This window comes from Canis aureus, chromosome 13 (genome assembly GCF_053574225.1).
Source record: "Canis aureus isolate CA01 chromosome 13, VMU_Caureus_v.1.0, whole genome shotgun sequence".
In the NCBI taxonomy this organism is placed as follows: domain Eukaryota; kingdom Metazoa; phylum Chordata; class Mammalia; order Carnivora; family Canidae; genus Canis; species Canis aureus.
This window is the reverse complement of record NC_135623.1, coordinates 12,165,132-12,191,892: the sequence shown is the minus strand read 5'-3', so window position 1 is coordinate 12,191,892 and position 26,761 is coordinate 12,165,132. Positions and strand designations below refer to the sequence as shown.

The window sequence follows — 26,761 nt, the reverse complement described above, 5'->3', positions numbered from 1 at the left end:
GCGCTAAACCACTGAGCCACCTGGGCTGCCCCAACTGATGCATTTTAGATGAGGAAACCAAAGTTCAAGCACGTAAAGTTGCGGTGGTGGAGCTGGACTCACACAAAATATTCAAGTTTATGAGTGGATGGATGGATTGGGGGTGGGTGGGCAGCTAGACAGATTGGTGGAGTGGTTGATGAATTGGTAGATGGGTGGAAAGATGTCAGGGGAATGGGGACAGATGAGTGGATGGATGGATGGATGGATGGATGGATGGATGGATGGATGGATGGATAGATGGATGGATGGATGGATGGATGGATGGATAGATGAGTGGAGAGATGGATGGGTGGATGAGTGGATGGATGGTGGGTAGTTGGGTACATGAATGGATGGGTAAGTGGGTAATTTACTTGTTCCTTCACTCAAAGTGTGAGCCTCATTCCTACTGGCTCTCTTCCGTCTCTCTTATCCACATTATCCTACTCCTTGCTGGGCCTGGAGTCCACCCAGAACTCTGCTGTGTTTATTCCTAGGTGATGGACTTTACCTCTGCTTCCCAAGGGCTGACAGATGTCCTTCAACCCAGGGCCTCTACCTGGCTTGGACCCAAAGCCTCTTCCTGGGTTGTAGTTGTAGGCTAGAGCAGAGTTCTCAGATACTGTGGCCCACTGGGGTTCTGGTCTGCTCTTCATTCTATAGAGATTTTGGGGACCTTGACTTGGCACTTGCCAGCCAATGGAATAGGACGGTGGATATTTAGGAGGCCTGCTCAACTCACATAGCTTTCTTTGGGAATTTTGGGTTTTCTCAACTCTCCAAAAGCAAAGAGCCTGGGTACCATGATTATATTATGGGACCCTTCACCCCCGCTGGTCACAGCTGATTGGACCGTAAGTGACCAACTAACCAGAGCTGGTCCAATAATAGTCATTCTCCAGGGAATTAGAGTGGCGGCACTGAGAAACCGAGTCAACGGTGGTGGAGATCTGGGCTGAAAGATCATACAGAGTCAGGACTGAGCTGTGTCAGGTTCTGAGGCAAGCGGTAGAGGAGATAATGGACGTCTAGAGCTTAGCCTAGCACATGCCACGTAGGAAGCGCTCAATAAATATTATGACTTCTTATGATTATGATGATGTCATGGAGGGTTGTGGATGCAAATCTCTACGACGCTGATGTTTGCATGAGATCTGGAAGGCAGAAGAGAGGCAGAGGCCATTTTTTGCCCACTTTTAAGCTGTCTCTGTCACAGAGATATGAGAGTTTTTAACAGGATTGGTTCCTAGGTGACGAGAAGCAACGTCATGGGGGCGGTGGTGGCAGCAGCTTCCTGACCCAGGCTTGCTGAGCCCCAGATCACAACCCTGGGATGTGCTTTTGCCTCACAGCTCTAGTCTCAGTGTCTCCGAGGTAGCTACTCCCTGGGTGGGTCATTGCTCTGTTGTCCTGGGAGCCACTGGAGGCCCGGGGGGGGTGGGCCTTGCCCCCTCGTCTCTTCCACTTGTTTTATAAACATCTGTGTTCAGTTCCTTCCTTTTTAAAGTCCCCTGTCCCGGACCCTGGTTATGTGTACAGTTTCCATCTCCCGAGAGTAACCGACTTAAACCTTCCTTATTTCCACTTTGAAAAAGCTTAGGCCAGATCTCTGATGGGCCGCGCTTGGATAAGAGGCCCACCTGCCATCCCAAGCTGTGGCCAATGGGACGGGGTGACATAAGGACATGACAATTCGCCGGGTAGCTCTGTGGGTGGTGACAAGTTGGGGACAGATGTGCCCATGGGAAGACAGAGGTCAGACGATGTCAAGGGCAGACACCTCACCTTGTTATCTGAAAGGAGAACCGGGGGCTGGGCTGGTGCCCCCCACCCACTCATCCCAGGGTCTCCTGCCCAGGAGGACACAGTCAGCCTTGGGGAGAAAATGACGCAGCTGCCCGGCACCCTCTGGTTTGACGGAGAGAGCAGAGAAGCAGAAAACACACCTCAGGGAGGGGGGACACTGTTTTCTAGAAACATTTCTTTATTTAAAATTTAAAACCATATTACTTCATACAGCAAACTGTGCACTTTGATATATCACAGTGTCTTAAAAAGGAAAATAATCAGATTTGTTTGGAAAGTTATTTACATCAGCCTAGAATGATTGGCAAGTAACACAGTTACTATGAAACCCAAATTGTTACAAAATGTTTACAAAAAACTATATTCATAGAAATTCTGCATGTCCACAAAGGGCATCCCCTGAATGGCCCAGAGACCAGTGTGTGGGAACCATGTTGAGTGGGAGTGGGGGGCATCCAGGCACTCTGGTCTGGGTGGTGGGACAGGCCAGGGGTCTCGCATGGCGCTGTCTGGGGGCTCAGCCCTGGGGCTGGGAACCCAAGTCCCCGACAAGGGAGGCCCAGGCAGACATGGGGTGGGGGTTTGGAGCACAGTGGCATGAGGGCCCCTGGAGCCAGGACAGGCCCCTCCTCAGGGGGCTGGATTCAGATGTGCTCTGGCGGGTGGGGGGGCCCCAGAGGCAGATTAAGTGCACACCAGCCTGACGCCCACAGCCGAAGCAGAAGGCCGGCTGCTGACCACACGGAAGCCCACTCCAGTACCTTCTCTCCTGCAGATTCCAGAGGTGCCCTGACCGGTGACGGGGGCAGGACCACAAGCTAAAGGACTGGGATGGTGAAGCACAGGGGGAGCCGGGCAGGGCAGGGCCACGGGTCGGCGGGGACGGTGGGGGTGCTCCCTGCCAGCTGCCCTGCCGGGGGAAGAGGAGGCAGGCGGATGGCTTGGGCTGTGCTAGGGCAGGAGGGCCGTGCTGCTTTCTCCTCTTCACCTGGTGTCACTGCACTCTCCACGTGTCCGGCTCCCCGGTCACTCGCTCACAGCCGGCCTCTGGGTCAAATGGGCCTGGGGAGGTTGTCTGCAGTGGGACAAACCTGCTGGCATTACTGCCATCACTACAGCTGCTGCCCTGTTTCTGGAGGCCCCAGAGATTGGGTCTGCAAGATAGAGACACACTGCAGGGTGATCTGAGGTCTTCCATTCTAGAAGGCAGGGGATGGGGACAGGGCCAGTAAGTAGGGCAGAGGGACACTGCACTGGCATGCAGACAATGCCTTCGGGGCCATTCTCTTTAAAAAGCATTTTCCCTAGCTGTGAACCGTGACGCTGTGTGTGGGTGAGAACCTGAGGCGGAGGCCTGTGCCACCTAGAATGCTCCAGCCTCTCGGGATGTTCTAGGTGGAGCCTGACACCCACCTGGCCACTGTGACGAGAACAGGTCGCAGGAGCCAAGTGCTGGTGTGACATTTCCCCAGACACAGGCCCTGCTTGCTGTCCTGCCTCAGATGCTCTCAGATGGAGACCAGGCCCCTGGGTCTCTCCCGCCTCTGGCCAGGGGGCACCTGCTGGGCCAGGCCCATCCGCCAGCCCCTGTGGTCCAGTCCTCTTCTTCGCGGTCTGCAGCTGGGACGTACGCAGGGCCTTCCCCATCCCACGGGGCTCTCTGCGGCTCCTGCCCCGGGTGGCCTCCCTCCCAGACCTGCCTGCTGTCGCCCCGTCCCTCACCTGGTCCCCACCCATACTGGCTGGGTTATGTACACTCTGTGTGCAGACGTGCGGGGAGGGGTGCGTATACACATGGGCTACGGGGCATATATACACTGTGCATATATATATATATACAGCATATATATATATATCTTTTTACATTCATATATATATTGTACAGAACATTAACCTTCTACCAAAAACAGTTTTGTGACGTCACATATGGCCTCAGCTCTGAAATTTTAACTCCAGGGCAAATCCAGGACTGAAAAATGAGAGCTTGATTCAAACTGGCACGGGGACAAGGAGCAGGGCCCTCTCACCGCGGCAGGCAGCTGGGCCCGTTCCAGATGCGTCTGTCCCGCCCGGGAGACTGTTCCAGATGTGTCCATCCGTTCAAGACCTGTCGACAGAATTGGGCTCAGTTCTTGCGTCTGTCTGCGGGCCCGGGGCCCGTCCCAGATGTGAAGTCCATCCAGCTGTTTGTGGCGAGATCACCGGGCCCTTCCAGGGGGCTGTGCACACAGGGCCAGTCCAGACACGCGGCCAGGGTTTGGCCAACTTCCAGATGTTTGTGCATATCACTGAGAATGGCTTGGGAAGGGCCCAGCTTCATGCTGGGGGATGAAGCAGCAGCTCGCAGACCTCCACACCGCACCCCTGGCAGAGAAGGCAGGGAGGGGGCCTCTTCTCTCAGCGAGCGTGAGCCCGGCCCCACCTCTGCTCTCCTCCAGCACGAGGAGGGGGTGACTTCTCACCAGGTGGCACCTTCTGCCAACCCTGCCAGGGCCTTCCCCCCACCTGGGCTATCACTGCTGCCTGACACATGCACGAGGGAGGAGCCAGGTGTGCTCTTCTTGTGGAGGCAGTCTTGGCTGTGAGGTGGGGGGAGGCCCTCTGAGCCTTCAGGGATCCAGAGTCAGCTCATCTGCCCTCACGAGGGCATTATTCCTCTTGAGAGACACTTGCAGAGGGGCCACCTGAATGGTGACAACGCTGTCAGGGTTTTCTTATGTGTCCACAGCAGAGAGACCGGTAGCAGGTCAAGGGGAGAGAGAGGAGGAGGAGGAGGAGGGTTCACCGTCCAAAAGCCCCAGGGCCTTGGTGACTGGCGGGGGATGGGGATGGGGGGGTCTCCTCACTGCTGCCCCCCAATCTGGCCAGTCTGAGCCGGTGGGAGATGGGGGTGGGAGATGGGGGCGATCTTTTGTTAAGGGAGGGCCAGACAAGGACAGTCCAGCACCCGCCCGGGGAGGTCCCATCTTTTGTTCCATCGAAACCAACGCTGACACTTCCACGACCCCCCTCGGTGCTGCTGGGTGTGGGCACAGCCTCCTGCTGGCACGCCTGACCAAGCCTTTAACTCCTCCTGGTTGGCCTCCGTGGGAGCACCTCCTCCTCCCTCCTCCCTCCCCTGCCAGTGTCGTAGTGCCACCTGGCCCTGTCCATACCCGGGAAGACGCTCACACTCAGGCAGAAGTCGTCTCCACTGCACTCTCAACGCCAGGCTGGTCTCGAAGCAAACAGGGCACCAGCCGGGGTCTGCACATGGGCCACACAGACGGACATAAGGCTTGGGCGGGAGGGGAGGTCGGGCAGCGTCACCCCACCTGCATTCGGAAGTCTAAAGGACTAAAGGACTAAAGGACTCCTCTCATTGAACTGTGCCTCTGCCATCTACCCTTGTCCAGACGAGACACCTTCCCAACCCATAGGCCACTGCTCTCCTCTCCCATCAGACACGCTCACGGAGCACCATAGGCAGAAGCACATGATCTCGACAAATCCTTGTGACAAACGATCTCTCCCTACAGCAGAAGTGCAAACACACCCCGATCCCCCGCCTTCCTGATGGTCCATCTCTGCTCCTGCTGTGAGCCGGAACACATGCGTGAGTTTGAACACACGTGTGAGCAAGCCTCCCCCCACCCCCTGCTCCGAGACACTATGGTTCCACGTGGCTTCGTGCATCGACCTGTGCGGCTCGTCTGTCTGGTCCTGTCCTCCGCCTCGCTCTCCACTGCAAATGCAAGCCCACGCGCACATGTGCACACTCGCTCACACGTGGACCCCTTGATGACATGGCTTTTCCTTTTAAACATTTGGCAATGCTGCGGGTTTTATCCTGTCCTCCACTCTCTGCCATTGGTACATAAATGTGCACGCATGTGTGCACACACACACACACACGCACGCATGCATGCACGTAAGCACACCCACTCGTGCATGCATGTGTACGTATGTATACCCCCAGAACCCCATTAAGACATGGCTTCTCCTGTTTTTACATGTATGGGGCTCTGCTGCTTGTCCAGACTTGTCTCTCTCATCCCAAATTCACACACATGTGTGCACACACACGTCGGAACCCAACGGATTCTATTATTGCGTGCCCTGGACTCTTGTCTGATGACCAAATCGGTCCTTCACCCCCGGTCCCTACAGCTCTCACACACACACAAAGATACACACAAATGCACACACACACACAGACACACACGCACTCCTACACACAGCATGGCTTTTCCTGTCATTACATGTGTTGGCGATGCTGCACGTCCAGCTCTCTTCTCCTACCTCCAAGCACACAGCCTGTTGGAACTGCTGGGATTATGGGAACCAGCTGGCTTGGTCCTGCAGCCTACAGTTTGGAGGAGGAACAGTATTTATCACATGAGCCCACTGCGCTCTCCTGCTCTGGGAGTCCCTGGGGGGGAGCCAGAGATGATCCTTCACCCCAATTGAGAAGGTCCTTGAGATCTAAATGTAGCTCTTCCCTAACCAGACTCCCTAAGCAGAAGCAGGAGAGAGGTGACGGGGTAAAAACGAGTGTCTTCTGGGTCCCCGTCCAGAATCTCCAGGCTTCTCTCCCCCGCTCAGAGACCGCCCTCGGCCCTTGGCATGGGAAGCCCTGCAGGCCTCGTCGTATTCTCTAAGGACACTTTGCTCCTAACCCTTCCATGTCTCATTCCTTTTCTAGAATCTTAAAGTCACAAACTTGTAGAGCATCCATCCTACCTAGCTGGAACCCACAGGTCATCTGGTCCGGCCCTAACTGGTACCTCATCTGCTACTATTTCTTTGCTGTACCCCCAAACCCCACAAGGTCCAAGCTGCTCTGGACAAGAGATTGGGGCCTAGATGGCCTGTATCTCTATGTGGGGTCTTTGGTTAATTCTCCAGGAGGCAGCTTTTCTTTCCCTATCCTTGGGGCCTCTATGAGCTCCGATGTCCTGTCCCTGAAAACCTTCCTTTCTGGAGAGCATCTCTAGGTTTGGCAAGTCCAGGAGGCCAAGAATTCTTTAGGGCTCCTCTGGCTTTCCCCATCTACCCCAAAGTAGACCTGAATCCCTCTTTGGAAGAGGGGTGATGACTTTTACTTCAATCTAGGTTTCTCTTCTCCTTCCAAGATAACAGGGGAAGTCAAGGTCAACTGGCCAGGAGTGGGGAGTTGCTGATGAGTAGCTGGCAAAGAACTCAAGCTCTCAAATGCCACTAGGGTTTAGAAAACAGCTCAGTAACCAGCAAAAAAATAAGCCATCCCAATGGCTTGTGGGCCTCTGGGATTTCCATGGAATCCACTGTTCTTCTGTCTTCAAATATGGGCTGAATCTCTGGTCAGCCTTTGTGGGAGATTCAGGGGGTCCTCTATCCTCTGGCCAGAAAGTAGAAAATTTGCTCTGACCACTCACTCCCCCACTTTATACTCCTGGAGACCTCCTTGAGGGATGGGAGCCATCGGGACACTGTCCATAAGAATTCAAAATGGCACCTTTGTGCATTCTCCTCTCTCCCATACCCCAAACTCCTCTTTTCCTCTATGGAGCTCTGTGCCTTCAACTTTGCCAAGATGGGGGCTGCCATACATGGTGCCAGGTCCAAGAGACCAGGACTACGTGAGCAGCCCCTAAGGGATGAAGTCTTCTTCTGCTCAAGACATGTGGGGTGACCATCCCCCTTCTTCAGCTCCCATTGGCAGCCACACTACAATCCTTAAGGTACCCAAGGTTTGTGTCTCTGGGCTCACGGTCATGGCCCAGGAGGCCCGGGCTCACAGGGAAGGAGTGGCAACATACAAGCTGATTCCCATTTTCTTTGGCCTCTGCAGGGCCGGGGTAGAAACTTCTGACTGTGGAGGAGAGTCGAGGGGCAGGTGAGTTTGGCCTGAGAGAGGCATATGTGCTTCCTTTGGCCTTGGCTGTCTCGGCTGGCAGGTTTCGAAACCCACAGAAGAAACGAGAGGCGAGTGAGGCCCAAGTAGCTGGCCTGGGGCCTGCTGGTTTCCCAGTAGGTAAGGGCAGAGGGCTCCTGGCCCAGCAGGCAGGCGGCAGCTCTGACCCCCAAACCCAGCATGGGCACAGGGGAGGGGCCTTCCAGTCTCCTTGCTTTCCTCTGCCCTGCCCCAAGGCCTTCGGTCCCCACCCCACCTGGGCCTAGGGGAATACGGGGGCCAACGATGTGCTGCAGGCCATGCTGTCCTTGCCCGGAAGCCGGCGGTCGTTGAACGTGTGCATGTTGATGACAGCATCAGTCTTGACCATCATGGGAGGCTGTGGCTTGTGCTTGACCCGACGCTGGCAGGTAAGGGAGAAACGGATCTCATCGGCTACGGTGCTGCAGAAGGAACGCTGGGGTGGGGTGGGGGGCAAGGGGCACATGGGTGAGGCCTGGTCTTGCAGCCCCTGCCAGCCCCTCCCCTTCCTCCCAGGGCTGTGCCAAGGCTGTCCCCCCACCCCTCACCTTTAGGCCTCCCACCCTCTGCCCGCTCCAGATGACCAGTTTGTGAGGCAGCCTAAAGCGTGATGTCCTTGTTTGGAGGCTAAGGTAGATGGATCGCACCATCCCATCCCCGTTTCACAGATGAGCAAGCTGAGGTCCTGACTGGCATGCACATCAAATTTGATTTTTCGCCACTAGATTCTGAGGGTGGGAACCAGCCAGCTTCATCCCTGTGAGCCCAGCTCCCAGCACTCGGCCTGGCCCCGTGTCAGACCTAAGAAACACCTGATGAATGTATGGGTCATTCTACCCCTGGGAGGGCTTCCCACTAAGGGGAAAATCCCCATGGTCCCACTTGGGAAAGTCCAGCATGTTTCTCCAGGTGTGCCACGGGGAGGGAGGTCCCCGCAGGGCAGGTGGTGGCAGTGGCTTCTGGCCTGGGTCCCTGTGGGTACCCGAAGGGGGCGGCAAAAGTGCAGCTTTGCCTGCAGGTATCTGATGGCCATGGCTCCTAGGAGACCAATGGCCAGAGCCTGTCTTGTGGCTCGTCTGGAAGGCAGTGGGGCTGTCGATAGCTCGATTATGCAGTGAGGCCAGGGCAGGAGCACCCGGCAGCTGAGCGCTGGCTGTGCAGGGTAGGGGGGTCCTGGGCTCTGGCTCCGCCTCTTAGCGCTTTCCCTCCAAGCTTCCCCTTAACGCCCCCCGCTAATCTCTGGATAGCATCCCTCCTCACCTTCCTTTATTCATTCTAGGAATATTTATTGAGGCCCCACTAGGCGCCAAGCACTGTTCTGGGTGTTAGGCATACAGACAGGAAAAAGACAGTTAGGACCCAGCCCTCAGGGAGCTTAGGGTCTGCGAAGTGATAGCAACAGGTGATAAACCTGCCAACAAATATAACACCTCAGAGCATGGTAACTAGTAAGAGAATAAAGCAGCAAGGTGGGATAGAGGGGTGCTGGCCGTGGGGGCAGGAGGGATGGCATTTCAGCTGGAACCCGAATAACCAGAACATGCCAAAAATGTGGTTTCCCAGTAGAAATGGGGAAATGGTGCTCCGGCAGGAGAGCGCTGCAGGCGGCTGGAGCAGCACGTGCCAGGGGCCTGGGGCTGAAATATGTTTGGTGCGTTAAGCACTAAAACTGAGTCCAGTGTGTGTGTGTGTGGATGGAGGAGAGTTAAGGGAGGAGAAGAGGGGCAGGAGAAAGTCCGACAAGTGGGCAAGGACCAGATCTGGTAGAGTTTTTGGTGGATTGTGGGTGCTCATCCCGATTGCAATATGAATTCCTAAAGAGTTTGGTTGTTTTATTTTTTTTTTAACGTATTGTGTGTGTTTTTTTTAAAGCCATCCTTCATTACCGGACGTGGAGGGGGGGTGTTCCCCTCCATTTTTCATGTGATCATTAACACTCCAGTGAACACCCCTGTATCTATCCTTGGCCACTTCCATTTGGGTACATTTCTAAAAGCACGATTCGCTGTCAAAATGTGCGGCCACTTTCAAGACGCTGTCCGCGTCCCTCCAGAAATGTACCCACGGACGGCCCCCGGCTGGACTGGGGAGCGTGTGCCTTTCCCCGTGCCCGTGAGAACCGTGACCCCAAGAATGATCTTTCCCCTTCCTGTTTGCTGACTCTGGCTTACAGATTATAAGGGCCCGCATCTCATCTCTGATCGATGCAAAAAGTGCCTGTTTTGAATGGTCCCGTCCACACGGGCCAGAACCGCAATCTGCTTCCACCCTGGCCCTGGGTCCCCTTGGATGTCTCCGAGAGGCATGCGCACATTTAAATTACCCCGTAGCTACACTTCCTTAAGACACCAATGCCAGGCTCTGCCCCTGACCAATTAAAACAATCTCTGGGAGTGAGGCCAGGACATTAGCACTTAAAAAACTCTCCCTGTGATTCTAATTTGCTCCCAGGACCCAGAGCCACTGCTCCTCCACCCTTGAATTAATCAGATGGGTTGAGCGGAGCCCAGCCGCCTGCATGCTTGGGCCAGACCTCTTAACATTCCTTTCTTTTTTAAACTTTTGATTATGGAAATTTCCAACTCTATGCAGAAGTAGAGAGAACAGTATAATGAACCCCTATGTAGCCATCACCCAGCTTCAACGATCACCCTGGAGGGTTTTATGCAGGGGAATGACATGGTTTGAATTAAGTGTTAAACAGGGCACTGGCTGTGTTCGGAGAGCGGATGGGAGAGAGGAGGCAGGAGGGCCGGGCTGCTGCGGGGTGCCCGCTGGAGATGGGGGGCATGGCCTGGCCCAGAGTCCCAGCAGAGGGGGGCGGGCTGAGGCAGGGTGAGCTCGCACACCGCACACCACCTGTGCCTGGGAGGCGGGAACCCGGCTCGAACCCGGTCCTCCACTCGCCCTCCTGTCCCCAGCTCTGGACGCTCACCTGCTCTCGCTCTGCCGTTTTGCGGAGCTTGTACACGAACTCGCCCACAGCCACCAGCACAGACAGGACGAGCCCGGCGGCCAGCACGATGAAGATGCCCCCGATCTTCTGGATCCCCAGGGCGCTGGCCTCTTTGTTCTCCTCCTCGGGGCACCCGCTGCCCCTCCACCACTTCTCCTTCATGATGTGCAGCTTGTCCTCCTCCTGCAGCTGCAGGATGGCGATGGTGATCTTGTCCCGGTACGGGGAGCCTGAGTGTGGGAGCGGGGGTCCGGCTGGCAGTGGCACCCAGGCCACATGGTTCATGCCCCTGCCAGCACCCTGGGCAGCGCCAGCCACCCTCCCCAGCCTCCCTGGACGCTCGTAAAGGCCCCTCTCTGAATCTTCCCATGGTGTCTGGATGGGAGCAAGGTCCTGATTTGGGGTAGGGGGGTCTTGCCTCGGCCCCTGGAAGGCCCTGTGGATCCAGGCTGCGTCAACAGGAGTGAGGTCAGAGAAAGCAGGCATGAAGCTCTGAACTGACCCCCCACCTCTGCGCAGGCCTGACGCTGGCCTCACCAGGTTGTGACTCTACTCCTTTGTCTCTGGGTTGAAGAGATGCCACCTTTTGAGGCTCAATGGGATGAGCTGGGAGAGGCAGCAGGAGACTGTGTGCAGAGCAGACTAGGGGGTCCCGCCCATCCTAGATCCCCCAGCCGCCCCCACCCCCCGCTGGCCCACCCGCCCGCCCGCAGCCCCTTGCTCACCCATGGGTGTGCCAATGCCGTAGCCCTTGGAGTCGATGAGGCCCCCGATCTGGGTGAGGTTGCAGTTCCTCTGGGTGACGTACTCGATGGTTGTGGACTCCATGAGCAGGGCATAGTCTGCCGTCAGGGTCCTCTGGATGCCCTCCTCGTTGTTCTTTACCAGCGCCGAGGGCTTGCTGCTCATGAAGGCCCACATCTTCTCAAAAGTGGAGATCTTGGATTTCTGGGCCACGACAGGAGGGGGATGCACACAGTTACTGAGCGCGCCAGGGGCCCAGCACCACACGCCCCCCTTAACAGGGCTCTGGTCACCGAACTCTGTCTACCACCCTCTGAGGGAGGCAAGGCCACCCCTTGCTCAGATGTGGCAACTGAGGCCCTGGGAGGGAAGGTCCCAAAACACATAGCTGGTAAGGGATGAAGCCAGGATTCAGACTCAGGCCCACCTACTAGGAAGCCCTGGCTCTTTGGCCACACGGCACAGTGGTTTTCAGACTGGGTTTTAAAGAAATGCCTTCTCCTTCTCTAACATTTATGAAAGGTTTCCATGTGCCGGCTCCGTTCCGAGAGCTTTGTCTGCATTAACTCACTGATTCTTCACGACAATCAGGGGAGGTGGGGGCTACCCTCAGCTCCATTTGACAGAAACTGAAGCCATGGCCAAGGAGCTCGCCCAGGGTCACTCAGATACTAAGTGGCCAAGCTAGGCTTCCAACCCGGGCCACTGGCTCTCGTGTTCCCCACCACTTCGCTGCCCTACCCCACAGAGAACCCCGTGAGGCTAGAGAGGGACCCCTGAGTACTGTGTTCCTGGGGAAGACGAGGGTTTCCGTCTATGGCGTTTCATTCGGGAGCGGGCGAGGAGTGGGGGCGCTCAGAGCAGGTGGTGTGCAGGCCCTCCAGCTCCTACCGGGAGTGGCCCCGAGCATCCTGGGTCGGGCGCTGCCGTATGAGCAGAACTAGCGTCCCTAAGACCAGGCCTGGTGGGTGGGCTGCCGTGCTCGTCCCGCCTGGCCGGGGAGGCTCAGAGAAGGTGCTGGGGCCGGCAGACCAGGCCGAGGTTGAAGGGCCCCCGCTGCCTGAGGCAACGGGCAGATCGGGTGCGTGGCATTCACGAGATTTCTCAGGAAATGACCGCCAGCCACCTCCCTGCTCCCTGCGGGGAGTGGCCCTGCCCCGCGGATCCCGGGGCAGCAGGTGGCTCTACAGGCCCCGTTGGACTGGGCTGCTTCCAAGTCTGGCTGTGCCTGTCTGTGATGTCAGCCTGTCTGACTGGCACCCGGCCCAGGTCCGGTGTGCGTGACGGCGTGGGGGTGCTGGAGCAGGCTGGTGCCGGGGGATGGGCAGGGGACGCAGAGGAAAGGGTCTACTCTTCTCCGGGGCCTCCCCAGCCCTGGTGAGGGTTGTCCTCCCCAAAACTGGCTCCTGGAGCCCCAAGCAGGCCCAGGGGAGCAGGGAGCCCTGAAGCAGCAGGCAAGACCCCATTTGGAATTTGATGGGGACCCAGAATCCATCAAGGGCAGAGATGCCTCCTCCCGGCCTGGGGGCAGACAAGCAGACAAGCAGCCACTGTCCTACCTGTGATTTCCCTGCCTCGATGTGGAAGTCTGGAAGGGCTCGGATGCTTCTAGCTCCTGCCTGCCCGCAGCCATCCTGCTTTCTAGCCAGTCCCGCTTGCAACTACTCGGGTCACCACCAGTCCCTCCGGCCTCTCCAACTCTCACCTTCAAACCTGTGCTCCCCAGCTACTCCCTCTTGCCAGCTACTCCTCCCCCTCAGCTTTTCCTGCGGCCCCAGCCGCCCTCCCCTCCTAGCTACTCCTGCCCTTAAAAACATTCCCGATTTCCTGCTTTTCTGACTCCTCGGACATTGCTTAGTCTCTAGATAGTCTCTGATGTCCAGACTCACCTTCTCTGGCTCCTTTTCTCCCTCTGGGTCTTCCTCACTCTGTGACTGTTCCTGCCCAGACCCACTCTGGTAGGAAGCTTCTATCCAGCTCCAATGACCCCTGTCCCTGGTACTCATGCCCTTGTGTCATCCCCTCCCCCTTGAGGGTGGGCCTGTCTAGCTACTCGCTTTTTTAACTGCCCCCAGAGGTGTCACTTCTGAGGTTAGGTTACAAGAGACTGACTCTCCTGCTCGCACTCTCTCTGGCTCTTCTCCCTGGCTGCTCTGATGGCAGCCGGTGGCCCTGCTGTGAGTCGCCCTGTGGAGAGGCCCACGTGGCCAGGAACAGAGGGCAGCCTCCAGCCAACAGTGAGCAGAGAACTGAAGCCCTCAGTCCAACAACGCAGGAAGAACGGAATGCTGCCAGCAATCACGTGAGCGAGCTTGGAAGCAGAGCCCTGAGATGACTACAGGCTTGACAGCAGCCTGTCCCAGACCCTGTGCAGAGGACCCAGCTGAGCTGTGCTGCCTCCCGACCCAGTCAGTGAGATTACAGTGCTGTTGTTTTAAGACACTAAGTAACCTTCTGTGCAGCAAGAGGCAACTAGTACACTCTCTTACCCACGTACACACGAGCTACTTCTGTGCCCCAAATAATTGTTTTTTCAGGTAATCAATTCCAGTGATTCCTCTAATCAGATCATCCAGGTCCAATCCTCTCTGGTGCCAGGGATGCATGCTTCTCAGATATCGGCCCTCGTGGTCACTATAACTAAGTACTATTACTCTACCCATGGCTCCAGCACCCCAGCTCTTTTTTCATCCCAGTCTCTCCTGCCTTCCAAATTCTTCTATGGGAAGCAGGGGGCTGATAAGACCATTAGGGCTCCCCTTACACCTCCTAATGCATCCATCCATCCATCCATTCATCTATCCAACCACCCATCAATCTATCCATCCGTCCATCCTCTCTCATTCATCATGTTCATGTTCCATCCCCGTGCTACCTACACACTAATTCATTCAACTAACTACTCAACTGCCCACCTAGCCTTTTACTTAACCATCCATCCAACCAACCACTTTCATCCATCCATCCAACCATCCAACCAACCACGTTCATCCATCCATCCATCCATTCATCCATCCATCCATCCATCCATCCATCCATCCATCCTCTCATTTATCATGCTCATGTTCTCACCTACATACTACCTACACACTAATTCATTCAACTAACTATGCAACTGTCCACCTGGCCTTTTAGTCATCCATCCATCCATCCATCCATCCATCCATCCATCCATCCATCTATCCAACCAACTAACCATGAATCCTCTCATTCATCATGTTCATGTTCTCACTCACATACTACTTACCCACTAATTCTCTCAACTAACTACTCAACTGTCCAGCTAGTGTGCTACTTATTTACCCATCCTTTCATCCATGTATCTAACCAGTCATCTATCTATTCTCTTACCCAACCATCCACCCACTTCTCTACCTCACCTCTCTTACCCACTCGCTCTCCCATGAAGCCAGTCATCCATCAGTAAATCTCAAACACTGGCAAAAGTAACTTGACAATGAACCGGTCAGGTAGCCCTGCTCCACTTCTTCTGTCTCAGGAAGGGCTTAGCACTCCTCTTGTTTCTGCAAACTCCTCCCCGTATCCTCACCCAACACCCCATTCCTCCCTTACATAGGATGACGAGCAGAAACAGGGTTCTGACATTAAAGCATATGGTCTTTCCAGGAACACTCCACCATAAATGGAGACAGAAATTTCTTTTGGGGGTTGGAGGGCTATTGAGGCTCATAGGCTTTGAGGAAGACACATGAAAGCTCCAGCGGGTAAAGGAACACAATGAGGAAGAACACGAGAGAGAGGTCGGGCCAGTTGAAAGGAGAAGTGACAATACCACGTGAAGCTGGCTGTGATGCTGGTTTCAAGTGGATCTGCTCTCCCAGCCCCAGAGGCAACACATTCACACCTCCACCAGCTTTAGGCAGGTGGCTCTGAAATCTGCATCCCTAGAATGGCCACGACTGTACTTGTTCCGTAGCTTGGGGCTCCCACGCTCAACCACTTCCACTCATGGTCTCTGCTTCCATTTATGTTCCTTCCTGTGTTCCAGTGATTTCGTGATTCCAGGGCACATCCCCCCAAAAGCTCCTCTCTAGCAGGGCTGGTCTGAGGCAGAGAGGGACACACCTGGGGCCCCTCCCAGAGTCTCGGGTCCCTCACTCATCTCTTGGGCCTGGTCACCAGAGGTCTGAGTTTCTGTCACTGGCCTGAGCTCTAATCACCACCCCAGGGAACGGAGTCCCACATATCCATGGCTCCCACGTCATCCTGCCGGTCCCAGCTCCAGTGGGAATCTTACTTAATAAGCATTGCTTCAGGGCCAGTCACCCAAATCAATTAATGGAATCATTTGGAGGAGCCAATACAGGGCGACGTGCCAGGACAGAGAAGCTTTTTTTATCAGTAAAATTGGCAAGAAAGTAAGTTTCAGGCTCACGACTTTCAATTCCAGCCTCCTCAAAGAAGTAAATTGATTTTCCCCAACTGAAGATACTTAATCTTGAGAATTTAACATTTCTGTACAAGAAAAATGTATATAGGTATATATATAAATGTATATCAATTTCAAAGGAAGCTGAATCCCAGGGAATGCATGCAGGGAGGCAGTGGCAATGTGATTCCATGCGAGACCTGGGGTATTTTCCACGGTGGAAAGGAGACCTTTCCTCAAGTTAATTGGCTTGCTTATCCCTGGGTGTGGAGGCTTTGGCCTTATCAGATCCACATACTCGAGCAGTTAATCATGTCTCTGGGATTATTTCTGCGGGGACCAGGCACGCTCCCCGAGTCTGTGGCCTCTGCCTGCCGCTGTAGCCCACCTAGCCAGGACAGACTCACTGACCCTTCAGGCCAGCAGTAGCCCCTGCTGTTGGCACCTGACCCCTGAGGCTTGCCTGTGTGTGCATGTGTGTGTGTGTAGGGGTGGAGGCTGCAGGCTGGCCTGGCCCCTGCAGGGGAGTCTGGGTCAGCTCTGCTGCTTGGGCTCTGGTGTCACGCTAACCTGGGTTCCAATGCCGGCCCAACTCCTGCGTGGCCCCTGCATTTTGGCCTTCCGACTCTGCTCCTGCTGGAAGGCAGGGCTCTGACTCTGGACAGGCCAGCAGATGGGTCAGGAGACCCTGGAGGCTGAGATGGGGTGAGCCTTCCAGCTCAGGGGAGAGTCTGCTGAGCACCTGGAAGGTGGGGGGCTGGGCTGGTGGGCCTCTCCAGGCCCTTTCCAGGCTCCGTGGCTGCAACAGGACAAGGCTGTGCGAGGGGGTGGGGACCAGACGATGTTGGAGCCCTGGGGAGCCTGGGAACCTTGGCCCCCAGCTCTGGTCTGCCCCCTGAGCGGCCATCCCCTGCTGTGACGGGCCTCCCCCAGAGGGCTCTCCTTGGAGGAGCTGCCTTCCGACAGTCTCTGCCTTCAAAGCTGCCCAAGTGATGTCACATCTCTGAGCCTCATGTCCCACATCTGTGAGATGGGAGTCGGCTGAGCACAGAGCCCGGCGCCTAATAAGTGCTGGACAAGCGGATGACATCATTATTTCTCCTGAAGGCTCTGTTTTCTCATTTGGAAACTGGGGATAATCTAGAGTGCAGAGTTTCTGTAGAAATGAAACGACACAGTGCTCAAGGCAGAAAACCCCCACTGTGGAGAGGGGCCGGGGAGGGTGCTGTAAATACGGAAAGAGCGCCGAGTGGAATTCTGATAGACTGGGAGAGCTGTTGCCTCTTGGCTCCCACAACTGTTGCTCAGCGGGAGAGCAGCTCTTTCTGGAAAGCCAGATCTTTCACATTTTCAAGAAGCTGGAAATGGGAATTTTTTTAAATGCAAAAATCTCTCCATTTTAAAATGCTGGCAACTCACGTATGAAAATGTAAGCAAACCGTATGGCCCCCCAAAACCGTGTCTGCGGGCTGAGCAGGCCTGTGTGTCACCACTTTCAACAACAAACAATAGGGAGAGTTGACACTCACTACACTGCGATCTCTGTGTCAGGTGTTGAGCTGCTTATGCACATCATCCCACTGTCCTCATCTCAGTAACTGCGAGGTGGCTGCTATCATCAGACCCATTTCACAGATGACCAAAGGCAGGGGCAGAGAGGGCCTCCGTGCCAGGAGCTCTCAGTCACTCCCCCCTTCACTGGCCGGGCCCTGCACCTGTCCCTGCTCCTAGGCTGCTGTCTGGGCCTCTGAGTCCTCGACAAAGCCTGCGGCCCCCACCTGGAGGGACTCGGAGGAAGGGAGACTCTCCAGGTGTCTCCGGGCGGGACCCCTCTCCAAAGTGGTCTGGTTAAGCCCTTTGAGGACTACGGGGCAAAAGGAGAAGAGCGTCCAGCCCACTTCCCAGTCTTCTGGGTCAACCAGGTGGAGGGGCTTCGGACTGGAGTGCTTCCGTGTGCCCGGTGCTGGGCTGACCGCCGGACGTCCAGCAGTGTGCTCAGTCCTCTCGCTGGTGAGCATCAGTATCCGTGTCACACGGGTGAACAGACTGAGGCTCGGAGAAATAAAGTGACTTACCCAAGGTCACCCAGTGGAGACAACGCCCAAGACTCAAGTCCTCGTGTGTCTGACCTTTAAGACCGGTGTGACCTGACTGCGCCAGCAGGGTGCCCGGCACCGAATCCTGCGTGGCCCCCGCATTTTGGCCTTGTGACCCTGCTCCTGCTGGAAGGCAGGGCTCTGATTCTGGACAGGCCAGCAGATGGGTCAGGAGACCCTGGAGGCTGAGATGGGGTGAGCCTTCCAGCTCAGGGGAGAGCCTGCTGAGCGCCTGGAAGGTGGGGGGCTGGGCTGGTGGGCCTCTCCAGGCCCTTTCCAGGCTCCGTGGCTGCAGCAGGACAAGGCTGTGTTGGGGGTTGGGGAGGCCGGACGATGCTGGAGCCCTGGGGAGCCTGGGAACCTTGGCCCCCAGCTCTGGTCTGCCCCCTGAGCGGCCATCCCCTGCTGTGACGGGTCTCCCCCACGGTGACACCAAAGGGCGCTGGATCCTTGGAGGAGCTGCCTTCCGACAGTCTCTGCCTTCAAAGCTGCCCAACGAACACGCTCCCCCAGTGTTCTCCTTTACATTTTGCCTACATATTTTTACAGCCAAACAGTGCTTTCAAAGACTTCCTTTTTCATCTCCTAATTAATTTTTATCTTCCCAGACGGAGGGAGGACAGCGCGGGAGACGCTGTTTGTGATGTTTGCTGCTCCCCGACAACTCTTCAAATGAAATTTCCTCTGGAACGCCGGGGCGCCTGGAGCTGCGCGTCTCCCGGGCTGCAAGGTGCGCGCCAGGGCTCTGGTGCCACCACCACCCTCCCGACTGAGAGCCCAAGAGGAGTGTGTTCTCTTTGGTTCCTGTCCTTAACACGTCTCCTCCTCTGGGCCACTTGGCTTCTGCTGTCCTTGTGCCGCTGGAGCAACTAGGACGGCTGCGTCAGGACTGTTAGGCTGGGGCTAAGCGCACCCGGCTGTGGCTTGGCTCCTGCCCCATCGAGTCAGAGAAGCCACAGGCACACGGTGACACAGCACGCGGGCCCCGGTGCCGGACCGCTGGGGTTCAAATCCCAGCTCTGCTTTTCACGAGCTGTTGATGGTAAAGCAAGTCAGTGGGAACTCAGGTTGCCATGGAGCCTACCTTCCTCAGGTGTCGAACAGAGACGAATGATAATGGTTTCCACGGTCCCGGCTTGCCATGAGGGTGACACGCGTGACATTGGCTCAAGTGCCCCAATGTGGCCGGCACCTACTAAGTGCTCAACAGATGCTACCATTACCACTGACCTTGCCAGTGTGTCCTAGACATTCCGTGGCTGGCCCCTGAAGCTGATCCCTGCTCAACCCCAGTGCCGCACCCACTCGTGGGCAGGGGAGAGGCCTAGCCCTCCAGAAGAGCCTAGAGTGCGCATGGGGGAGCGTGCTGCGTGTGCACACAGAATTATCTGACCTGACGTCGTGCTTCCTCCACTGACCTGCTGTGTGATCACAGGCAAAACCACCCACCCCCTCTGTTTCTCCGGGTGAAACTCGGGTTTCCTTCCAGCTGTAAAAACTGAAAGTGGTGAGTCCATCAACAGATGAACGGATAAAGATGTGGTCTCTCTCTATATACAATGGACTACCAGTCCATTGTATATATAGAAAAAAAAAAAAAAGTGAAATCTTGCCCTTTGCAATGACGTGGCCGGAACTAGAGGGTGTCATGTACGCTAAGGGAAAGAGGTCAATCAGAGAAAGACAATTATACGTGGAATTTAAGACACAAAACAGAGGATCGTGGGGCGAGAGAGGGAAAAATAAGACAGAAGCAGAGAGAGAGACCAACCATTAGAGACTCTTCATCACGGGAAACAAACTGAGGGTCGCTGGAGGGGAGGGGGGTGGGGATGGGGTACTCGGGGGACGGGCATTAAGGAGGGCCCGTGATGGGATGAGCCCTGGGTGCTATACAAGCCTGATGGATCACTGACCTCTACTTCCGAAACCAGTAATATTATATGTTAATTATTTGAATTTAAATTAAAAAAAAAAAGTGATACTGAGGAGGCTACCACTTTGCCCAGGGGGCTGGGAGGCAGGAGCTGTGACTGGAAAGCCCGGCTGGTAGAGTAAGGAGGACACAGGCACATCCAGGGAACTTCGGGGGGGGGGGGGGGTGTTGTGCTTCTAGCTCATCGTCTGGGGTGGAGTCAATAGCCCCACATTCGGGCTCCTCTCTGCCTGCAAAGCACCCCATTGCTGCCGTCAGGGAAAGGGACCCTGGGCTAGAAGAGCTTCCTGAGAATTAAAGCAAGAGACAAGGTGGCCAGACGTCCAGGGCAGTTAACTGGTGATCGGGAGCTGCTGTTCCTGGCCAGGAGCCCTCGTGAGCATGGGCCCCGGTGTCCCAGGCCCAGCTGGGTGACAGCGAGGGCGGGGTGGGCCGCCGGGGGTGCCGCTGGGCGCGGAGGACAGCGGCCCGGTGGGGAGCTGGCCCTGGGCTCTTGGAAGCCAATGTGAGCATCTTAGCGTGGAGGGCGGGGGGAGGCCAGGGCATCCAATCTGCGGCGATGAGCCCGCACCAGGCTTATTTATGCCGCTTCCCTTTGATCGGGAGCCCTGCTTAGAGACGGGTTCATGTGTAATGCATGAGAGATGCTCGGGCACACTCAGAGGGCTGGGCCACAGCCTGGGGACACCAGCAGGCACACTCGCACCAGCACACACACGCGGGCAGGAACCACGACACGCACACGCAGACAGTGCATGCAGGGGCTGTTGCACACACACAGGCATGGCCCGTTACATACACAGGCTGACACCTACACAGACACGCTTGCATGCAGGGGCCATCACACACACACATGCATGGCCCGGTACATTCACAGGCTGACACCCACGCAGACACGTGTGCATGCAGGAGCCGTCGCGCACACACAGGCATGGCCCATTACATACATAGACTGACACCCACACAGACAGGCGTGCATGCAGGGGCCATCACACACACATACGAGCCATTACACATATGCATGCCTGGGCTGGGACACACACAGATGTCATCCCCCGTGCTCACCTCTGTCCACATGTACCCGTGGGGACATCCACGTAGACAGACACACATGTAACCTCCATGCACGTATACATCTAGACATTCTGGCACAGCCACACTCATAGGCACATGTCCATGCACCCAGATCACAGAGACGCACGCACACGTATGCTTGCCAGTACACGTACAGATTTTTGCAAATACTCACGTCCAAACACAAAGATACACATACACCCACACAGGCAGACTTTGCACACCAGCAGCTGTGTGTACGCACGCACCCTTAAATGCAGGTTTATATGGATCACGCACGCACGCAGGTGCACACATGCTCACATACCGCTCACAAACACGTAGGGTCCCAGAGAGCTCCTACTATGCCTGTGACGATGCTTTTATGCGCCCAAATGCATGTATAGTGACCCCTCAGGAAGGCCACACTTGCCACTTCTCAGTGGCAGCAGCAGTGTCACACGAGGGGAGCCCTTTCCTTCTGTCTTTCCTCTTTACTGAACACCTGCTTCCATCCTCAAGGAGGGTCACAGGGGAGGCCAGAGTAGGGGAGAGTGCTGGTGGGGCTGCAGGGCGCGGGGGGAGAGGTTTTCCCTCCCAGTCCTCTCCCTCCTGCCCTCTCCTCACTCAGGCCCCACTGGAGGCTCAGTCCAGTCCTCCAAGGCTTAGCCCGGAAGGAAACCAGAGCTGGAGGATAGGGAACAGGGCCCAGGCTTCCAAGTGACGAATAAATAAACGGATGAATGGACCTACAGCCCCCAGAGCTCCCGAAGCCTGACCACTTCAAAGAAACCATGAGAAGAGAGGCACCTGGAAACTCATAAAAACGTGCATTCTTGGCCCTGCCCCAGACTTCCTACACTGGAAACCCGGAAGGCGGGGCCCGGGAACCTGGGTTTTCCCAAGCCTCCCAGATGATTGGGATCACGCTCACGTCTCAGAACCGTGGCCTAGAGAATGGGCTTTTGCAGGAAGGCAGACCTGGGTCCTTCAGCTGTTGAGTTCTTGGACAACCTGCTTCGTCACTCTGAGCCTCAGTTTCCACACGTGTACCGTGGAAATAATCGTGGTGTCTACCTCACAGGAGTTGTCGTAAAGGGTCAGTGAGGCCGCGCTGCTAGTCTGGGGGCGGTAGCTCTTGTGATTTTTACCTTAATTCCTATAAGAACATTTATCCCATCAGTCTCCTAAACCCTAGCTACTCTAGTAAGTGAAAATCCTTGGGGGAACTGGACCAACACCCCCAAAGCAGGAGGAGCAGTAAAGCTGGGGCCAGACCCCATCAGAACAGGAGCCCTAGCAGGGACAGGGGCTTTAGCTGGACACCAGCTGTCCAAGAGTATAACATGCGAAGAAATGTTTATTTTTTGCTGCTGCCCCCTCAGGGGCGGAGAGCTTGCCGCCAAGCGCAGGCCAGCCTCTTAGGACACGGATGTCGCCGAAACCTTAAGCCAAAGGTGAGGGAGCCCACTGGCCCCCGTACATGTCTGTGTGTCTGGACCACGCTTCTCCTTCCCCTTTTCCCAGCCTCATCCTTCCACCTGTCCTCCTCCGATGATTTAGAGAAAAAAACAGCACATTGACCCCATGCATGGTCCCAGGTGTGAAAATGTGTAGGATCTGTGCTGGGACCCACTCTGGTGGCCGCACCATCATCACAGCTTCCCCAAAGTCAACTGGTCTCCAACAGGGAAGGGCCCGAGCCCTGGGGATTCCTGCACGGTTTGGGAAGGACAGTGACGGGCGTGGGAGGGTCTGCTCGTGCAAGGGAGGGAGAGGGTCTCACCTTGAAGAAAGTCATGGTGGCCCCATCCTTGACGGCCCCATACTCAATTTTGGTTTGCTTGGCCAGGTCATCAGCAGAGTCGATGGGCGACTCCATGCGTTCCACTGTCAGAAAAGCAGCCAGGTTGGCCGTGTAGGAGGAGATGATGATGAGCGTGAAGAACCACCAGATGCCACCGATGATGCGCGTGGACAGGGCTTTGGGCATCAGCTCTGACCCTGGGAGGATGGAGAAAGGCACGTGGTCCCTGACACCGTCTAGGGCTGCTCAGGGCCCCGGCGTCACAGACCCCACTGATGACCTAGTAACAGCTCAGCAGTGGTCGTCACTGTGCTCCCCGGACCAGCAAGCAGCGCCTGGGTTCTTGCTAGAGTCCCCAGCACATTCTCAGGCCCCTTCCCAGGACCTACTGGTTCTGTCCCTTCAGGGGTGGGGCCCAGAAATCTGGGTTCGGCCCAGATCAGCCCTCCAGGTGGTTCCCGTGCTGCTAAAATTTAAGAACCAGATGACACGCGCACGCACATTTCATAGGACCCTGGGGTCCCTGGGTCAGAAGGGCTGGGGGTAGAAATCCCTGCACTCAGGTGAATCCTGCTCCCAGCTCCACGTGACCGCGCTGGACACTTTTCCTCTCTGGAGACTCACCCATCCTCAGTCCCAGCCTCTCACAACTACCGTGAGGCCGCCGTGCTTTCACTGCAAGTGAGAGTGCAAATACGTGCCGTATACAAACACAAGCCGGCCGGGCGGTGCTGTGCAGCAGGAGGAAAATCAACACTTTTTGAAGCTCTTTGCCAAAATAGATCACTCTTCCTCCCCGACCTTGGGCGTGGAGCACAATTTAGATGAAACCTTCTAAGTGAAGTAATTAACTAGGCGGCTTTCAAGAGATTTAAATAGCAAGTGACTCCTGAACTTTCCAGAATATTGGGACCTGCATTCTGAAAAGTGCTTTGATACGGATGATTTTTTTTCCTTCTTCTTCTACTCAAAGAAATCACTCAAAGGAGAGTTTTTCAAATACATGACTATTTTTTCTCCCTCCTAATCAAAACCCCACGGGGAATACATCAGGGGCCAGGCTTTGAATAGCCCTGGAGGTGGGAGAGGAGAAGTGATGACTGAGTTGAGGGGCTTCCGGGTCTTTCCCAACTGTCCCTGAGAAAAGATGATGGACAAAGAAGTGAGGTGAGGCTCCAGGACACACATTAATGGTGGGACAGAAAGACGCACTTGCCCTGAAGGCAGCCTGTCATCGCTTCCCAGCTCCCCTCCGCCAGATTGCTCCACCCCCGAGATTGCTCCAGGTCATCAGCAGAGGGTTTGGCAGGTAGTGGTCACTCAGGACACGCTGGGATCCTGTCATTCGTTTGGCATTTGCCGACAGAGGTCTCCTGAGGGCCAGGGTTTGTGCTGGGCCTCGAGAGCACACACAGCTGAGTGCCCTTGGATCCCCTTCCTTTCCTTGCCCCCTTATCACCCAATGCGCCTTCATGGGATCCTAACATAGGCAGAGACTTTGGTCCCACCCCCACCTTCTTCTCTGAGTTAAGAGGCTCTGGACATGTGACTCGACAGGTTGAACCCATGAACTTGTGGATCCTGGCCAGAAAGGCTGGGGACGGGGGGGTCCTCCCTGGGAGGGGGATGCTTCTCTCCTGGCACCCACCCTTCTGCCCATGGTGTCTCTGCAGCCAGTGTGGGTGCTCTGCTTTCTGAGACATCTGACTAGCTGCAGAGCTGACCAAAAGCAGGGCCCCCAGGCCAGGGTCAGGTGAGATACACCAGCCGTCCCTCTAGAGAATGTAGGAAAATGTTGTCCTTCTGTGCAGACCCTTCCTGATGCACTCAGGCTGATAGCCCCACCTTGACCATGACCCTGCTCACTCCCAGGCTCCCCACGGCCAGGTGGTCACCGAGTCCTATCCTTGCTACATCCTGAAGTTCTCGGAGTCCATCTCTGTCTTCCACCCCCATGGCCACCACCCAGGTTCAGGCCTTAACCTCCCTGCCCCCAGTCTCCTCCATCCTCAGCTCGACTTGACTCAGCCAGAGTGTAAGGTGACAGGGCCATCAGCCGGGTTGGCCCCAGCAAGCAGGACGCTCCTGCTCCACAGCGGTTAGGGATGAGCCCTGCACATCACGGGTATAGGGTGGCTTATCTGCTTTAGCCTCACACCCCGAGCCCCGTCCAGCCACGGTAGCGAGGGTGGACGGGGACCTGAGACCAGGGTACAGACCAGGGCTGACAACTCAGCAGGTCTGAGGCTGCTCTGGAGGGTGGGCAGGCTCTGCTGACTCAGGGGCACCCCGCGCCCCCGACCTGCCCCCCGACCCCCGGGAGGAGGGAACCCCTGAGGAGAGAGGGCACATACCTTGCTGCATCAAGGACCCCATTCCGAACCAGAAGCTGTTCAGCAGAGTGAAGTTGTTTTCTACGACCTCGGAGCCAGGATTGCAGGGATGAGCGTCGTACCACTCGTAAGGGCTGAACCTGGAAGGGAGAGGGGGGCAGTGGGGCAGAGCTGCGGGGAGCCCATGGAGGAGGGGGCGTCCAGGCCACGGGAGCTGCCTGTTTAGCAAACATTGATGTGCTGCCACTTTAGCATCAATTTACTCGGTGCTCTGCTGGGGAGGCAGGGAATGGGAAATCAGGGCCATTTTGCGTCTTGTTCTTTATCGTTAGTGCCCTTTTCCGGTTGTAAAAGTAATTCAGCAGTATCTCTGAAAATTAAAAGCACACATGCCCTTCAACCTAGCAATTCCGCGACTCATTATCTGGCCTAGGAAAAAAAAAAAACAAACGCCCTGACATGAGCTTATATAAAGAGAAGCGCGCAAGGGTGTTTATCAAAGCATTGTTTGTAATAGCGAAAAACTGGAAACAGCCTAAATGTCCTTCAACAGAAGAATGATTAAGTAAACGATGTCAGAGGCACCCTCCGCAATGTCACACGGCTGATAGAACAGAACGAGAGACGTCTGGAGGTACTGACGGGGAAAGATCTTCCACCCATACTGTTTGGCAAAAAAAAAAAAAAAAAAAAAAGATAAAATAAGAACAATATGATCACATTTATATAAATAGATTCGCAAAGATACAGCTCTCTGGTGCCTTACGTACGTGTGTATACAAACGCATTGGAAGGGTCTGGAAAGATCCACATCTAAAAAAATACCAGCGTTTATTACCTCCGGGGAAGGGGGGTTCAAAGGGCGGCCGGAATTTCAGAGGAAGCCTGTTGCTTTAGACAGATTATACGAATTTTTAGAAATGAGAATGGGTTTTTTCTATTACTTGTATACTTAAGATGGGGGAAAAAAAAAGCAAAGCATACTCTTCATAAAATATTCAAGCAGTAGAGAAGACTACGATGAAAAAGTGAAGGAGGTCCTCCAGGATCCCACCCCCGGGGAGAGAACAACGTGTTATATAATTGTTCAGATTTTTCTCTCTGAATATACAAATACCTGAGTGACAGGGAAAAAATGTTACTTAGAGCTGTGCCCCTCCCCACCCCACTGCCTGGTAAGGAAGAGAAGTCCTGATAACTGGAGGGATCTTTGCTGCATGGATTCCAGGTGAGGACATGTAAGCAGGGGGAAGCGAAAGCACCCTGGGGAGACTGGGAGACCCTGGGGAGACCCTGGAGAGAGCCCCCCCCAGAGGCTGGCGTGGCTGGCGTGGGGTCGGACGCTGAGATGACAGGCCCAGCAGGAGAGGCGCGTCCAGTGGAATTTTGTTTTGTTTTCTAATGCATGATATGCTTTAAGCGTGATGTTGAGACTTTTCTATCCCCCTTTTAAAAGCTTTAATAAATTATACATTGATCACCAAAGCTCGCGTGAGAAGAATTCCGTTTTCACCATGTGGGGAGACCCTACCCGTGTGAAATCTTAAAGGGAGGCTTTAAACCAAGATGGGGATATTCAAAGGGAATGGCCACGAACAGGCTTGAGGCTCTAAAAATCCACAAAGGAGAGGCGAGGCGGAGGCTGCTGTGGGAAGGTTCTGGAGAAAAGCCTTGGGAGGGCGGTACATTCAGGGGTCCCTGCGTCCCCCCTGTGAAGTCCAGG

General features: G+C 55.5%; 1 protein-coding gene across 1 annotated transcript in view; it reads right to left on the bottom strand.

The window, feature by feature from the left end:
- Nucleotides 1-1,987: 1,987 nt before the first annotated feature.
- The window catches only part of GRIK3 (glutamate ionotropic receptor kainate type subunit 3), a 222,862-nt gene continuing 198,088 nt past the window's right edge, over nucleotides 1,988-26,761 (bottom strand). The window contains exons 12-16 of the mRNA XM_077844718.1: nucleotides 25,060-25,178; nucleotides 22,685-22,902; nucleotides 11,405-11,627; nucleotides 10,659-10,909; nucleotides 1,988-8,159 (exon numbers count right to left, since the gene is read on the bottom strand). Of these exons, the coding sequence (XP_077700844.1) occupies nucleotides 7,965-8,159; nucleotides 10,659-10,909; nucleotides 11,405-11,627; nucleotides 22,685-22,902; nucleotides 25,060-25,178 (1,006 nt within the window). The 3' untranslated portion in view covers nucleotides 1,988-7,964. The remainder of the gene's footprint in view (nucleotides 8,160-10,658; nucleotides 10,910-11,404; nucleotides 11,628-22,684; nucleotides 22,903-25,059; nucleotides 25,179-26,761) is intronic.